We start from the raw sequence: 16,123 nt of genomic DNA on the forward strand, positions 1-16,123 counted from the left end.
ACAAAAACGGACATCTAATCAGAAATAAATATGATCTCTCTTCTTGTTCACTGTTTCGTTATGGAAATTGCTACGGTCAAAGATTTAAAAAAAATTTAGGACCAAAATTTTAGGATCACCGACTCTAGGACTTTTCAAAGGGATCATCTAATTTCACGTAGACTTTAGATGCTCTGAATAATATTTTTAAATAGTTTCCTGAAAAAAAATTCTGAAAATCTGATTAAAAATCTATAAAAATCAAACTTTTTAGGATCAAATTATGCATAAGCAGATGTTAGATATCCACGGCTAGGCGATATGACCTTGAAGGGTCTCGCCAGGAAGAGACATTTTGTGTTGATTTACGGAGAGGAACGGTTTATAAGTTGGTTTTGGGTAAAAATCATCACTTTTTGAGTCGGAAAAAGGAACTTTGTCTGGAAAAAAGTTATTTTGAGCGTTGTGAGGAATTTTGAAGTAAGGAAATTGTGTGATACGGTGTATTCTTGAGAATTTTTGGCCAGAGTTTTAGGCCCATTCAAAAAAAAAGATTTTAGGCTCAGAAGGTGAGTGAGGCCTTAATAAAACATTTTAGTCATGTTCATGATGATTCACGTTACAAAAAAATGTCGTGGAGTCAAATGGTTAAATAAAATATGCTGAATATAATTGTTTATTCACAAAGCAACCGAATATATCGAGAAGAAAATCAATCAGAGTTAAATAAAGATTTAGAATTTTCAAATCATAAAAATGATAATAAAGGCACGCAGAATAATCCAGAAGGGAAATTTCCATACTTGTCGAAGCCTGGCGCCAAAATTTGAAATTCAAGATATGTACATACAAATCTTCGACTATCATTCGAAGATATGGATCAACCGGTTGATACAAATTTGAGCGGGTGGGTATTTTCCTCCGGAGACAGGTGATCGTGTAGTCCATCTTCATTTAGGAGCCTAGACGCGATAACTGTAGCAGTCGATGAAGAAGTCGCGGTTCTCCTGGGTGATTTGCGGGGAGATGATGTAGGTGAAGTAGCACTGGAAGATCATGTAGATAAGGAATCCTCCAATTATCACGAGAGCAGCGGGCATGTGAATTGGGATGATATGAGTCTTCTCTACGTTGGTTACTACAAAGAGACCAATAGCAGATAGATATCCAAGCCATTTGCCAACTGCGTTCCAACAAAAGAGGTATCCCATGTCTTGTTGGTAGAAGATGGAACGCATTTGGCGGTATCTAAAAATGATTTTTATGTACATAGAAACAGTTCTACTAGTTGTACCTCACAAAAACCATGATGAAGATGAGGAAACATTGATGTTACCAGCGATAGCAAAAACGCAAAATAGAAAGTGTTTATCGGCTTTGGAAGAAAAGAACGGAATGAATGGGTCGCCACAGTACTTGCCAATGACATTTGTGTAGAAGATGACTGAAATTTTGAAAAATTGCTTTCGAGAATCCTAAAATGAAACTTTCACAAGTCATAGAAGAAGACGACCGCGATGACAGTGGTCAAGGGGCCAAAACCCAGGAAGATGGAGCCGACGAAACTCATTCCTTTAAAACAATGTGACAAAACTGCTGTATACAGAGGCAAACAATAACAGAGCAAGAAGAACGAGAAGAAGGAACGGTATTTCAAACTTTCCTGGATTTTCAATCCAAAATTTCAGACAAAAAACGGACATCTAATTAGAAATAAATATGATCTCTCTTCTTGTTCACCTTTTCGTTATGGAAATTGCTACGGTCGAAGCTTTCAAAAACATTTTTGACCAAAATTTTAGGATCACCGAATCTGGGTGTTTTCAAAGGGATCATCTGATTTCACGTAGAGTTTAGATACTCTGAATAATACTTTTAAAATGCTCTGAATAATTTTTTTTCCTGAAAAATAGTTCTGAAAATCTGAAAAAAAACCATTAAAATCAAACATTTTAGGAACAGATTATGAATAAGCAGATGTTAGATATCCAACGATGCGTTGAGTCAAATGGTTAAATAAAATATGATCAATATAATTATTTTATTCAAAGGACAACCGAATGTGTTAAGAAGAGACAATCAATTCAGGGCACAAAACCAGAGACAACGGGGATGTAGTCAGGAATTGAATATTTTCACTATTCGGGGATTGGGTAGGACGTGTGAGATGTGATGCGAGATTCGGGGGAAGTCAAGAACGAACTGACTGGGGCAACAGTGTTCGGGTTCAGATGACATTAAAGCTAATCACAAAGAGATGAAAACAGTAAGCGAGAATGCCATGCTACATGGGGAAGGAAGGGGATTCTAACAGGGAAGTGTGTACAAATAATTATGAGTTGTTGAAATGCGGGATCAGATAGAGGGGGGACAAGGGAGACAGAAATACAATTAAAAAATAAAAGAAATCAATAAGACCCAAGTGTTTGGTAGTCATGAATAAAGTTATGGCTTAAACCGTGTGTTTCAGACAGACAAAACTATAGGGAATAACAGGAACTGCATAGAAAATCTCAGGGGGAGTCCGTCACTAACTATAATTACTAATTCTGGGCAATTACAAGTTTTCAAATTGCTGAAAGATCAGAACATGTCATTTAAGTTATGTGACGAACTGGAATCAACAATTGACCAACAATTGATGGGTTGAAAAAAAAAATTTCACATTATAAACATGATAATAAAGGCACGCTGGTTGATTCAGAAAACAAATCTTCCATACTTGTCAAGACCCGGCACAAAAGTTTAAAATTCTAATTTTTTTTTTAATTTCTAATTTTTTTTCGCGAAAAAATTAGTTGTTCATTTTTTGAAGCCGCACTTTGACAAGTATGAAAACTTCTTCTTTAGTTTCTGAAAAACAAAGCGGCCTGGAAGACGGTCAAGGCTATAGGTCGAGGGGTTAATCGAAATTCGTAGGGGTGGGGTATTATCCGGAGGCAGGGTATCGTGTAGTTCATCGTTATCTAGGAGCTTAGACGCGATAACGGTTGCGGTCGATGAAGAAGTCGCGGTTCTCCTCGTCGGAACGTTCAATAAACTTGGAGCTCAGGAAGTATTGAAGAGAGATCTTCTCGAATTCCGGTCCGAACGAGACCATGAAAGCCAATTGGAAGACGGCACAACACCATTCGGCAACAGCAGAGATAATGTGAAACTCGACTCCCTGGAAATATGAAAGATTGGATTTTCTCATTTTCAATTGGGTCAGAACGTACAGGTTGGTAGATGTGACCATTCCATGGACGTGGCGTTGGGAGGTCCGGGTATTTGTTGTGGAAGATGGTGGAAGCGGTGATGCCGCAGACGAAGGCTGCAAAATGTTTTGTAAGTACTAATGTGCAAAAAAAGAGAATGGCAAGTTCGATTATCACTTCAGATTGCTGATTTTGACTACATAGATCATTTGATCCGTGAAGGTCATCTCCAAAAATAGGAAATAGATTTTTCGAGTGATAGTAGTCTCGGAGGAATCCCCATTTCAATTTCAACTTTTTTTTGAAGTTTTAAACTTACAGGTAACAAAGCAGAGGCCAGCCATGATGGTGCAGGTCAAACGGTAGATGAACACAGTGTAGACGGTGATTTCTGGGGAGGTGATGTAGGTGAAGTAGCACTGGAAGATCATGTAGATGGTGAACCCTCCAAACATCACGAGAGCGGCGGTCATGTGAACTGGGATGATAGCAGTCTCCTGGACGTTGGCTACCACGAAGAGACCAATAGCCGACAAATATCCGAACCATTTGGCGATTGTGTTCCAGCACAAGGGGTATCCCATATCTCGTTGGTAGAAGATGGAACGCATTTGGCGGTATCTGGAAATAATTTTTGGTAAAATTTGTAGTTTTATGAGATCTCTCGTGTACCTTACGAAGACCATGATGGAGATGAGGAAAGCACTGATGTTACCACCGATAGCAAAGACACAAGATTGAGGACGTTTATCGGCTGCGGAAGAAATGTACGGCATGAATGGGTCAACATCGTGCTTGACAATGGCAATCGTGTAGACGATGACTGAAATGTTAAAACGTTTGCTTTCTGAAGATCCTATAACAAAACTTACACATTTCAAAGAAGAAGATGAGCGCGATGAAGACGGGCAAGGGACCGAACCCCAGGTGGGTCAAGCCGAAGAAACACATTCCTGTAAAATAAGATGAAAAAAACTGCTGTATACAGAGGCAAACAATAACGGGGCAGGAAGAGCGAAACAAAACAGGGGGAAAACAGAGAATCGATGGAAGAAGGGGGGAGATCACGTGAGAAACTCTTTTTTTTTTTTTCAAAAAACAACGGCGTCTTCTTTTAAGTGTTCCCTGTGTTTTGGTATTTCTTTGATGATAACAAATTGAAAGCGATAAGAATATGCTGAGGTACGCAGAAAATTGAATTCAAACGGAGGAAGATGTTTGTATTCTTTATAAGAAAAATAGGAGAGATTAGTTTCTTGAACTCGTCAAAACAATTTGTGGTTTGATTTTGATTACGTCAATGGACACTTTTTCGAAAATTCGGACTTCGTTTAGATAACAACATCAAAACTAGGTTACAGGGACCAGCGAAATAAAACAAAAAGCGAACGGCTTGCGCGTATAATCTGGTGTTTCGACAGTCCATCCCGTGTGTGTGTGTAGTGTTCGGAACCCTCTGTGCACACACGTGACCCCTACTCGATCACTCGAATGAGGGCGAGGTGAAAGAGAAAGGTGTCTGGCGGGCGAGTGTGTCATTTAACGAACAATGTGACCGGGCCATATGGCATCGGTTTCGAAAAGACAAGACGTTGGCAGATTTATCACATGTTTTCTTGTTAGCTGGTGAACCTATCGAAATTGAGTGGGGCTGAAGTTTTTCAAGCGTATTTTTGGGTAAAATGGAGAAAATGAAGGATTCAGAGAGGTGAAACCAGTTGTCAGAGTGTACAACATCAACCAAAGGGGCTAACGGATAATCCGTCATGTTCTGCTACGTGCACTAAACAAAAAACACCTCATCCTCTTTCTATTGTCAGCGGGGAGCTTGAATCGGGAGTAATGACGTATAAAAAGAACCCGAATTAGAGTGTATAAGCTTTTGAAATCATTTGTATCATATAAGCTGGACTAAAATGAATCGGAATAGAATTTGAAGATTGAACACTGGGTGATTCATAATTCACGGAAGTGTGGGTCCCATAAGGAAAGAAATGAAAAAGGTCGTTATTTTTGGCCTAAAAATGGGTTTTTCGTTTTGAAACATTTGCATTTAGAACGAAAAACTGGGTGAAGGATTGACACCAAACGGAATAGGGCATTTATTGGATTTTTGGCAGATGAGTCAGCACTTTTCGGTTGAAAAATCTGGAAAAAATTTTTTTTTAATACTTACACGTAGTTCAAGATATTCTGCAACCATCAGACTGATTATCTAAAAAAAACAAGGCGAAAAAACCAAAAAATGAGGAAAAGCTGAATTTTTAGGGTTTATGCATGAACAGATAAATAATTTCGAAAGTTAGGTATGTGTCGTTTTTTAGGCCTACCGAGTATGGGAATTTTCTAAGGGATCAGCTGATTTTCCGAGGCCTATAGATGCCCTGAATTAAAAAAAATAAATTTTCTGAAAAATTCCTGAAAACCGGATAAAAAGCCATAAAACATAAGAAATTTTAGGAACAGATTATGAATAAGCAGATGTTAAATTTCAAAAGCTAGGCTATATGACCTTGACGGGTCTCGACTAGAAGAGTAGGCTGCGGTAGGTGTCGATTTACGGAAGGGTACGGTATGAGTTGGTTTTGGGTGCAAATCATCATTTTTCAAGTTGGAAAAGAGAATTTTGTCTGGAAAAAAAATATTCTGAGCCTATGAGGAATTTCAAAGCTAGGAAAATCTTATATTACGTTGAATTCAGAAAGATTTTGGGCCAGAATTTTGGGCCAATCAAAAAAAAGAAGATTTCAGGCTCGAAAGATGAGTGGAGACTTCCAATAATTTAAGTCAACTCCAATAAGCTTATGAAAACAAAGAAAAATTATCGCTGCTCAGTGGACCGTCTAAAATTTAGGTCAAAGTTTTAGGCCAAGTCAAATAGAGGAGTTATAACGGTCATAAACATATCTCACACAGTTTCTATTCAGCATCCAAGTCGTAAAACTATTTTAGAAAAGGATTTGACTAGAAAAAACTGAAAAAATCCAAAAAAATCCAAAGAAAAAGCCCAAATTTTAGGAATAAATTATGCACAGGAAGATAAATGATTTCAAAAGTAAGGTCACGCGCCTTTGTGGGTCTCGCTAGGAAGAAGGGCCGCGGCTTGTGTCGATTTACGGAGTACGGTATTTCAAGCTTTTTGGGATATAATTCTTTATTTTCATGCTAAAAAAGGTGAGAAATGGAAAAATAATAAATTTTCGACAGAGAAAAATTCTCTACAGTTTTTTAGCGCAAGTTTCACTTCGTTTTATTTGTTTTCGGTCATGAATAAAAGAAAAAGTGGACACTTTTTGAAAAAAAATTGAAGAAAAAATATTTTTTTTTATTTTAAATTGCTGTAGTTGACATTTTGGTAGTTCTATGAAGTTCACTAGTTAGGCAAACTGATCACCCAGAAAAATTTAATAATTATTTAAATTATAAAATTTTTAGGTGCTCATTTACTCGGAAGCATCATACACCTACTCAGGATACGCATAACTCTTTGAGAGCAGGTCGATGCTCAACAATTCTGCAAGTAGACACAAAAAAAAACATGTTTTAGATTTTATTAGCTTCATTATTCATGCTTAGTTTACAATATACAGGACAGCGAAGACCGACTAAATAAGGAAAAGTGCAAAGGACGGGCGATTTGAGATTATACATGGAAAACGACTTTTCTTATCCAGAAGAAGCGAATAAAGGGACAGAGAACAAAGAAGTTTGTGTGACGTTGTACCACCGAGTACAGGGAGTTTTATAGCATAAGAGAAGGTTTGAGACGGAAAAAATCAAGAGAAATACACTAATGAGAGAGAGAGACAGGAAGTATGAAGGAATGAGATGGACATTATATACCAGCAACTAAAAATAGACTTCAGAATATGGTCGGGAAAACTACTTTTGAAGAAAGAGTTAACATTTTACGGTAAAAAATGAAAACATGAAAAATTCCATTTCAGACTTGAAAACTTGTAAGTAACAATCGTTGGATGAACTTTTGAACATTAGGATTTTCGTTGTAAAAAATGGAAAAAATAGAAACTCTGGAAAACAAAGGAATAAAAACAATAGGAGTGCAATAAAATTAAATTTTTTTGATTTTTTTGATTCGGACGGAAATATGGACGTTTTTGAGATCAACAAGATAAATCAACTAAGGGTACTTGATTAGAATACAATAAGGTGGCTTTGATGGCATGGTATAACAACGTCAATGAATGAAACACGAGAACGACAAATTATTCATGCTCTCGACTTGTTTCCAATTGCACCGGAGGCCAGAAGACGAATATAAAGACACTCGCGGACGTGATTATTGGTGTCCTCGGTTTGAGTCGAACTACAGAGAAGGTCGACAGCTGTGTCTCCTTGGAAATCCGACAAATTGGCCAATTCGGTGAAAGTGTCCTCGTTGACCACGGTTTGAAGGAACTGAATTTGTGGATGTTAGTATACATAAGGGAAATTTCCTTTCAGAAACTCACGTCCAAGAGGTCAACGTCCATCTTGTCGACAGCGTGGTGAACGATATTCTTGCCAGTTGAACTTTCCTGGAATAAAATAATTTTATATTTTGTACTCATTCACTACAGGTGCTTACCGCAATAGTGGGGTCAGCTCCAGCCTTCATAAGTGCTTGCATGATATTCTTGTTGTCAATTTTCTGTTGAGTCTGCTCATCCATCATTCCATGCATTTTAACTGCGCAGAGAAGTGGAGTTTGTCCATCATCGTTTGTTGCATTCACACGGACCTCTCTCTTGCCAAGAAGGATCTGGAATTAGGTATTTATTCATTAATATTTGATAAACCTTATCAAAGTTATCAGTGGGACAGCTAGGAAAATAGTATAACAAGTTATTATCGAAATTATTTAAAATTTGATTTTTGAAACTTCGATTAGTCTACATTCTAAAATCCTGACTAATAGATAAAACCAGTTTTCCCTAGCCGTAATTTCCGGGTTCAGGTAGGTGGTCGTTCTATAAAACTCTGCAAACACGAACAGAGTTCAGGAGATCAGATTTCACTATGATTACATCAAGATACCTCAGTAATATTGGTCATGCCACGTGATGCTGCAAAATGAAGCGGACTATCTCCACCGGCTCGGGAGCTTATACCATTGGGAGATGCACCGATTTCCAAGAAGTAGTCAACAACCTGGAAAATATTGTTGCAGGGTTACTGTACTCTGATTTTTGTCAGTTTTTATGTACCTCGAAGCTTCTCTGCAAGACGGCGACATAGAGTGGAGTCTCCCCAAAGTTGTTGCTGACATTGTACATACTAGCTTCATTCTCTTTGATAGTCTTCTTCATTGTCTCACACAATCCATAAATCTTTCCGAGATCATTGTGAGCTGCGACAATATGGAGTGGAGTGTCTCCATCGGCATCACGGTTGGATAGCAAAGTACTCCACTGAAAAATTTAATTATTGCGCATAAAATTGAGAGAAAAATATGATAAAATTGACATACTGTAGTGCAAGCCCAATGAAATCCAGTTGCAAGATCGGATTCAGGAATAATAGCGAGGAGACGTTGTTTTGCAGTGGCATTCTCAGTGGTGCGTGGGCTGAGGCGGGTTTGGTTGAATGATGGCGTAGTCGGGCCACTGAAATGATGAAGTGATTCTTGGTTGTTGTGTCTTGTAACCACGCCGACATGACACCTCTTCAGCACTTTCATTTATTTCGATTCGAGCGCTGATAAGATATCAGAGATATCAGGCCCACCGGCTGAATGCGAGAAAAAAGGCGGGTGTTCTTTCTCCGTGATTTTGTAGTACTCCGACGAAAAATAAGCAAATTCTAGACTAGACGCGGAACTCTACAGGTACCGGTTTTTTTAGTATCTTCTTTTCTTTATCATGCCAAAAATAGTGTAAAATCGAATCGCGCGTTCTGCGTGAAAAGAAAGTGGTTGTTTCAAAAAAATTTTGCAAATTTAATGTGTCTCCTGAAAACAAACCTTTTGTGATACCATTCAGTTATCATAGAACCAGTGTACGATGTCTACCTGCCAGTTTTTGTTGAGATTATTCAGATGTTGCAAAAATGTGAATGTGTGTTGGAGATCAAAAAAGAAGAGGATGAAAAAAGGGGGGGGATTTTTCGCGAAAGAGGTGAGTATAGGGAACTGAATAAGAATCAAACCAGGAAGTAAAAAAACGCCGCTGGCGGGCCGTAGTGCAGAAATAACACGGTTTGATTCGACCTCGAGAAACACTGTTTTGTATAGGCAAAAGTGACTATGGGGACAGCAGCAGCAGCCGAAGAAACGAAGCCGCTAATTTCCATCTTATCCGTCTTCTCAAAAACTGTTGGTTGGAGAGAAGACAGAGGATCGGCGTACTTCCTCGGACGATGATCCTTATCATGATAGGGCATACATCTACAGTAATACCGCTGTTTTGGAAAAGCTTGGAAATTGAAAGATAGGAGAGTTGAAGAGATGGACATTGACCGATCAGGAGGTGAGCTTTGAAACTTTCAGAGAAAAAAATGTTTGTGAAACCTAAGAGGCTGGTGAGAGGCAAATTGTTCATTGATTTATTTTTGAAACTGACAAAAATTTCGATTTTTTGAACTCAGATGCTCTTCCCTCTCAAAGTTTTCATTTCAAAGTTATAAAACTTCGATTGAGATATAATTCTCTATTGTACGTTACATACATTATTTTTTAAACTGATCTTTCAATGAACACAAGGTTGCAGAACAACGCATGATCGCTAACAAAGAAACAAAATGGGCTGAAAATGAAACTATTTAAAAAGTTTGAAAAAGTATAATTCCGTTTTCTGGAACTTTCGAATCAGATGAAGAATGAAAAAACGACTTGAAACAAAATGAAATTCTTTGGTAGGTTTCATCATATGATTTGCTGTAAAACCCCATTTCACGATTCTACTACTACTATTTTTTATTGATTTTTATGGTTATCATCTTTTGTAGTCGTTCCAATAAGAGAAACCAAAAATAAAAATTACTGATGTTGATACGAAGTTGTTATGAAGCTAGTAATGCTATGACTGGGATTTTCTTATTCCCATACCTAACACATTCAATCTATTTTGTAATGCTTATATTTTACGAGTCACGTGCTTCACCCTCCCTAGATAATTATAGATAGATAATTCTATGTTCTGTTTACCTGTAGGTTCCTTGTGGTACATGTGGTGATGCATTTGGAGCCGAACGAGCTGACATTGGGGAGCAGACTCCAGAGTCGGCGGATGGCGGACGTCCCTTTGGACTCTCTTCCTTGCTGTACTGGTTTGAGTACTGCAAGATGAAGTCCTGCAGACTCTCCGGCAACTCGTTGTTTTCCGGAGTCAAGACGCGAGAAGTGTCTGCAAGATAATAATCATATTTGTACCACACTACAAACGGTTGTCCGCGAGAAGTGGTCGGCCATCGGAACACCTATTCATTCGGATGCAAGAAAGGCACGTTGCTGTTATTTATCATGGTTTGTGTATACATCCAAACATTAAATCCAACATTAAGTAAAAGTGAAACTGAATTTGTGAAATAAAATAAATATTTGAAAAATTGTTTGTTTAATCTATTTCCAAAAACTGAAACAAAAAGGATATATGATTATAGTGTATTAATCGGACTAGATATTCGGTACAACGTGTTCTCCCATGTTTAAACTACTGGAATATTTGGCAACTAATAAAAGGAACAGGGATAATTTTTATTCCCTGTCAATAAATAAATTAAATTAAGGGTGCTGAGTTTTTGGGAAAGTTGGTAAAATGAGTGATCACCATGAAAAAAAAGTTTGAAATAAAAGCCATATACTAATGAATACTATACGACCTTCGAAAATTATTTTCTTTTCTCTATTGTACGTTCTTGCACTATTCGGGATCATCGAAACACTTGATCAACACTAATTATGACACCGTGCGAGAGGGGTGGAACACCGTTCCGACCAGCGAACCATCGCAATTCTTGTATATAGTATGATCAGGACCGTTTGTATGTATTGGGTCGCAAACGGTTCACACTAGAAACTGACCAGCAGAGGAAATCTCGGAAAAGGGACTTTGCAACGAATCCTTTGGGCTATGCTGAGGCGGTGATGAGGAACCGTATCCATCCGATGACAACACAGTGTCAGGAGTTGTCGAAGCGGAGATCGACCTGTAAGAATTGATAAAAACATGCCAAACACCTGTTCGAAGAACGACATGACAAATCATGTCATCTTTGTCTTCTTCTTCGCACCCTCTTGATTTTTAACGTTGTGGAAAAAGCAAAACGAAAGGAAAAGGTAATTAATTCGTACCCAATTGTGGTGTCTGGGCTAAACGACCAAGTGCTTCCGCATTCATAGCCGCTACCGTAGCCGGTGTATGCTGTAATATCCGCCATGTCGCCCATTGGTGGCTGTGGAACACATCCATATGGGATTTGGGCTGAAAAAAACGTATTGGCGGTTTTCTTTATTTGGGGGTAGCTGTATTGTAAGGTAGAAATGGAGCAATTGTTAGATTTCTTGAAAAAAAAAACTATCTTTAAACAATTCTAATGATTATACTAAGCACAATATTTCAGATATAAGAAGAAAAGATAAATATTCTAAATTTCGCTCAAAACAGCTTATCTAACATTATCTTCCTTATAACGGAAGCTGATTGACACTAAATTCTGTTTCTTGAATGAATCACCTTTCTGGATAATGTATGGATGATGTGGTGCAACGCTGGCAACACGAATATTCTGCACCGGTCCCCTTCCTAAAAGCTCTCCATTCTTCTTATTCTCTGCTTCTTCCTTGTTCCCGTCCTCCGGCTCTTTCTCTGCCTTCTTCTCTTTGTCATCCACTTTTTGTTCCTCATTATTATCTTTCTCTTTTTTCACTTCAACATCTTCCTCGTTTTCCTTCTCATTGGTCTCCTGCTTTTCAGCCTTCTGGAATAGACGGCTTCATTAATAATAATTGCTCGTTTCGTGCGATCTACTCTACTACATATTGAAAATTCATCTCGTGAAACTCCGTTTTTATGAAACATCTGCTTCTGACGTGTGGCATTAGAAAACGTGAGAAATGGGATTATGGAAAAAAAGGGAACTTGGTAAAATGAGTCATTTCCCTTTTTCACTCATTAGCACACAACGCGATTTTCAAGATATTCAAGACACTAACCTTGTTTTGCTTGCTATTAGGAGTTAAGTCAGCAAATAGCTTGACGCCATCCAACTGGAATTTCGAAGTTTTTGTCTTCTTAGCCAACGCGGATGATCTGATGTTTTGGATATCACGGAAGTCAGATGGAGTCACCCCATGTTGAGATTCGAACTGGAAAAAAATAGTCTTATGAAAATTGGATTACTGTAGCATATGACATCAAATCAAATTTAGAATCTTATGATCGTACCTTATTGACACTTTTTTGATTGGCGTCACTGTTGACGGTCAGTTTACCGAGCAGATTGCTGAGCTGGTCGGCCGGACTCTCCGACGGAATTGCTCGAGCCACAAGGCAATTTCCCTTAGGGGCAACAGTTGCCATGGCTGGAAGGATATAATAATTTTGGGGACTTATGAGATATGGAGAATAAGGAAATGAAGAAAACGGCTGGATAGTTTAAAAACAAGGAAAATGAAAAATTTGAAACAGCTATTTGAAAAATCTGATGAAACAACAAAATGGAGAAATGATTTTTGAAAGATGCAGCGAATAACGAATGAGCAAATTGGTTCTGTTGACCTACTAAGAACATTCATACTTTAGTCATGCATAGACAGACATTGGATTAAAAAAATTGATCTCATACTAAAAACATGTGAGAAGAAAAAAAAGAAGAAAAAATTCAAGATCATTCGAGTGATATTATAATCGCATATCAGAGCATGAATAGACAGAAAATGATTTTTTATGAAACTAGAAAATACGAAAATCTTGTATTCAATGAAATGAATAAAGTCAGAAGAGTACGCGTGAGAATGAGGAGAATAGACAACCAAAAAGTTAAAAAAATGAACTTGACAATGTTTCTAAGAGGACAAGATTCCAGACACTACTCGAAAGAAATTGACGGAATTAGAACAAACGTTTCAAGAGCGAATTGAAATTAGCCTAAGACGTCAACGTTCAAAAAAAAAAGAAACGGGAAGAAAGAGAAATGAAATAAAAGATGATGGGACAATAAGAAAAAGAGAAGAGGCTACAAGTGTTTGATTTTTGACGAAAAGGACCATTCAATTGTTCTCAAAAATATTGGTATTTGCAAAGTTCGGGGTGGTTTGAGAAAGTAAGGAAAAGAGGGAACGGAGACAAATATTTGAGCACAAGGTGAGTGAGTCGATGTGAGATCTCTCTGGCCGCCGTCATACCCACACACACACACATAGATCCATACTACTGCCTATCATTAGTCAACTTGTGAGAGTCTCTTTTTCGTCTCCCGTTTTGTCGGGCTTTTTCTTTCTTTGAAGGGAAGTGGACGCGACGCAACCGCGCCGCAATGAATGCCCGCTCCCCCCCCCCCCCCGTGGTAAACGTGGGGGGAGAAAAAGAAAAATAAAAAAGGGAGGCAAAAAAGTGATAGAGAGAGATAGAGAAAACACACGGGCCCCGGCGTCTTCTCCTCTCTTTAGGTTCTTTTTTTTCTGCGCCGTCTCTATGGATAGAAGGGGTCCCCGCGACGTTTTTTTGAAATGGCGTCTTCTCTCTGCCTACCTCTAGGTTTGCCGTGTTGCGTTTCTGTGCGACGAAGCGATGCGAGCGTTGGCCGCCGGTCGCGAGACACGAAATTTTAGTTCCTGGTTTGAGTGAAAGAGATAGAACTCGAAAAACAGAGAGTCACATCACACGTAATGTGGTTTCGAGTCAATTTCGTTCTCGCTTCACCCTTGTCTTCTTATTGACAAAATATTCTTTCTCACCTACCTTCTCCACCAAAAAAACAAAAAGGTCGTTTGTTCTAATGACACAAAGTGGGTGGGGTTTTGGCATACATGGTTTCCAATAGGAGATAAAAGATCGCAAGGACATACCGTTCAAGGAAGTGAGACGACGTTCTTCGTAAAGTACATGAATCATTAAAAGGAGTATTTGTCAAAGAATGAAAATAACAGAGATTCATCGAAAATGAAGAAATGAAAACGATATTTTTAGATGAAGAAATTGAAAAAGGCGTTTGCTGGAAACCGACGGGGCCTCGCGTCACACAACTGTCGAGCTTCCTTAGAAGAGGGGACGGGACAACTTCCTTGTTTTGGTATACTCAGTTCCAGCGTATAGAGAAAAAGAGCAAAAGTTATTTAAGAAGAAAACAAAACACAAATCATCTTCAGTATCCACAAAAGGTCATGTTGCTTCTAAATAGAACTGAGTCCTGAAAAATACTTAACTTCTCAAAACCTACTCACGTCTTGTTCCAATTCACTGTTTTCGTTTTTGTATGTCTGAACTCTACGCAATATTGTCAAAGCTTGTCAAAGCAGAGCCAATTTGAAACCGGTAGCTCAAGAATATGCTAATAACAAGATTGATTTTCAGTTCTTTAAAAAATAAAGTCACACTCCATAATTATGTGTTTTTCGAAACTAAATTCAGATTCTGAACTAAAAATCATATTCATGTGTCATATATCACTACGGTGATATTTTTCTGCTAATCTACAGTATGTCTCAAGAATGAGAGAGAGAAATCAAATTGTGAACCACAATACTGGTTGTTTCTCTTATCTGTCATATAGTGGCTCAAAATGAGAATTGATATGCTTTTGATATATTGTTTGCACTGGAATTCATGTTGACTGAGTTCGCTTCAGAAAAACATCTTCAAAATAAAACCCACGCACCCAGCACTAAATGCATAATCAGAAGTTGTCATTTTTGCACACAATCCAAAAAGTCCGCAACAACAAAAAGTTACTAATCAATAGACCTACGAGTTCTCTAATCTTTTACAAGTTAAAAAGTGAGCTACAGTAAGATCAATATGATATCTGTTTATCTAAATTTGCAGTAAAACTACAGGATTCCCACCACCTCTTGGGAGTCCAAAGGTCTCACACGTATACGGTAGGTGGCATGATAAAGATTACATCAGACCCGCGTAAGGCAAATTTCACTGTGACCTGAATAAATGAAACATTGGCAATATTTATGTCCCGAGGGAAAATTGTTTGTAATGAGGAAGTTGTGAAGCTGGAGGTTAAGTTTAACTGGAAGGAAATTTCAATTATGAAATACGTGTGATGAGTTTAACTATATTGAAGACACTTTCTCTGGTGATCGAAAAACACCAGGCGCTGTGAAAAACATAGATATGTACATGCTGAAAACGAACAATGCGAGTGACATAAAAAAGCGAATAACAAGTGAACGCACATGTATTCAGTTGTTTTTTCTTTTCGCAGAGAGAGATTGAAAATCATGAAAACTCTATAAAAACAAGATCAAGTTGATAATATTGAATGGCGGTTGCAGGTCAGAACAAAATGTCAGGTGACTGAAAAGACCCAGAAAAAACTGAAAATGTGGAGACGTGCGAAGTGAAGCAAATAAGAAAGGGAGACATTGAAAAAAAAAGAAAAAAGAAAAAAAAACACAAAGATCTGTTTCAGTTGAAAGCAAATCAAAAGAAGGAACTAAATACCAAACCGGGGTTGGATTTTGATAGTATCTTGATTTCAATCTTATAATTGTTTACTCGCAAATTCTGTTTTATTGATCTCACGTTTGTAGGTTGGTCACAAATTCATTGTGTGAATCACCAGCTGACAAGGTGATAGGGAAGAAGAATTTATTCATATCTTTTCGATTTCGCTTTGTTTTATGTTTTCATGGGACAACGGGAGATTGAAAAATCATATTCTCAATATATTTCAACATATCGATTTTGTATGCCCACGCATAATTTTGAAAATAAAAATAATGATACAATTTAGTTCTTTATGCCATTATTTTCGTAATCAATCAGTGTTTTTCT

At 37.9% G+C, this 16,123-nt stretch overlaps 3 protein-coding genes across 3 annotated transcripts; all 3 read right to left on the reverse strand.

Annotated features, from left to right (window-relative positions):
• Positions 1–941: 941 nt before the first annotated feature.
• On the reverse strand, positions 942–1,287 carry GCK72_025554 (uncharacterized protein; the record flags this gene model as incomplete). The annotated part of the gene is made up of 2 exons (XM_003106138.2): positions 942–1,227; positions 1,274–1,287. 2 exons carry the CDS (start codon positions 1,285–1,287, stop codon positions 942–944), a joined length of 300 nt encoding a protein of 99 aa, XP_003106186.2.
• Positions 1,288–2,953: 1,666 nt separating this feature from the next.
• GCK72_025555 (uncharacterized protein) lies at positions 2,954–4,127 on the reverse strand (the record flags this gene model as incomplete). Its single annotated transcript, XM_003106144.2, has 5 exons — positions 2,954–3,145; positions 3,198–3,292; positions 3,496–3,797; positions 3,849–3,999; positions 4,049–4,127. The coding sequence occupies 5 exons, from the start codon at positions 4,125–4,127 to the stop codon at positions 2,954–2,956; spliced, it is 819 nt and encodes a 272-aa protein (XP_003106192.2).
• A 3,279-nt stretch (positions 4,128–7,406) lies between these two features.
• Positions 7,407–12,694, reverse strand: GCK72_025556 (uncharacterized protein; the record flags this gene model as incomplete). Its single annotated transcript, XM_003106288.2, has 12 exons — positions 7,407–7,595; positions 7,649–7,714; positions 7,765–7,938; positions 8,214–8,327; positions 8,384–8,587; positions 8,647–8,782; positions 10,321–10,519; positions 11,197–11,321; positions 11,467–11,596; positions 11,849–12,092; positions 12,328–12,480; positions 12,560–12,694. The coding sequence occupies 12 exons, from the start codon at positions 12,692–12,694 to the stop codon at positions 7,407–7,409; spliced, it is 1,869 nt and encodes a 622-aa protein (XP_003106336.2).
• Between the last annotated feature and the right edge of the window lie 3,429 nt (positions 12,695–16,123).

Source organism: Caenorhabditis remanei, chromosome X (genome assembly GCF_010183535.1).
Source record: "Caenorhabditis remanei strain PX506 chromosome X, whole genome shotgun sequence".
In the NCBI taxonomy this organism is placed as follows: domain Eukaryota; kingdom Metazoa; phylum Nematoda; class Chromadorea; order Rhabditida; family Rhabditidae; genus Caenorhabditis; species Caenorhabditis remanei.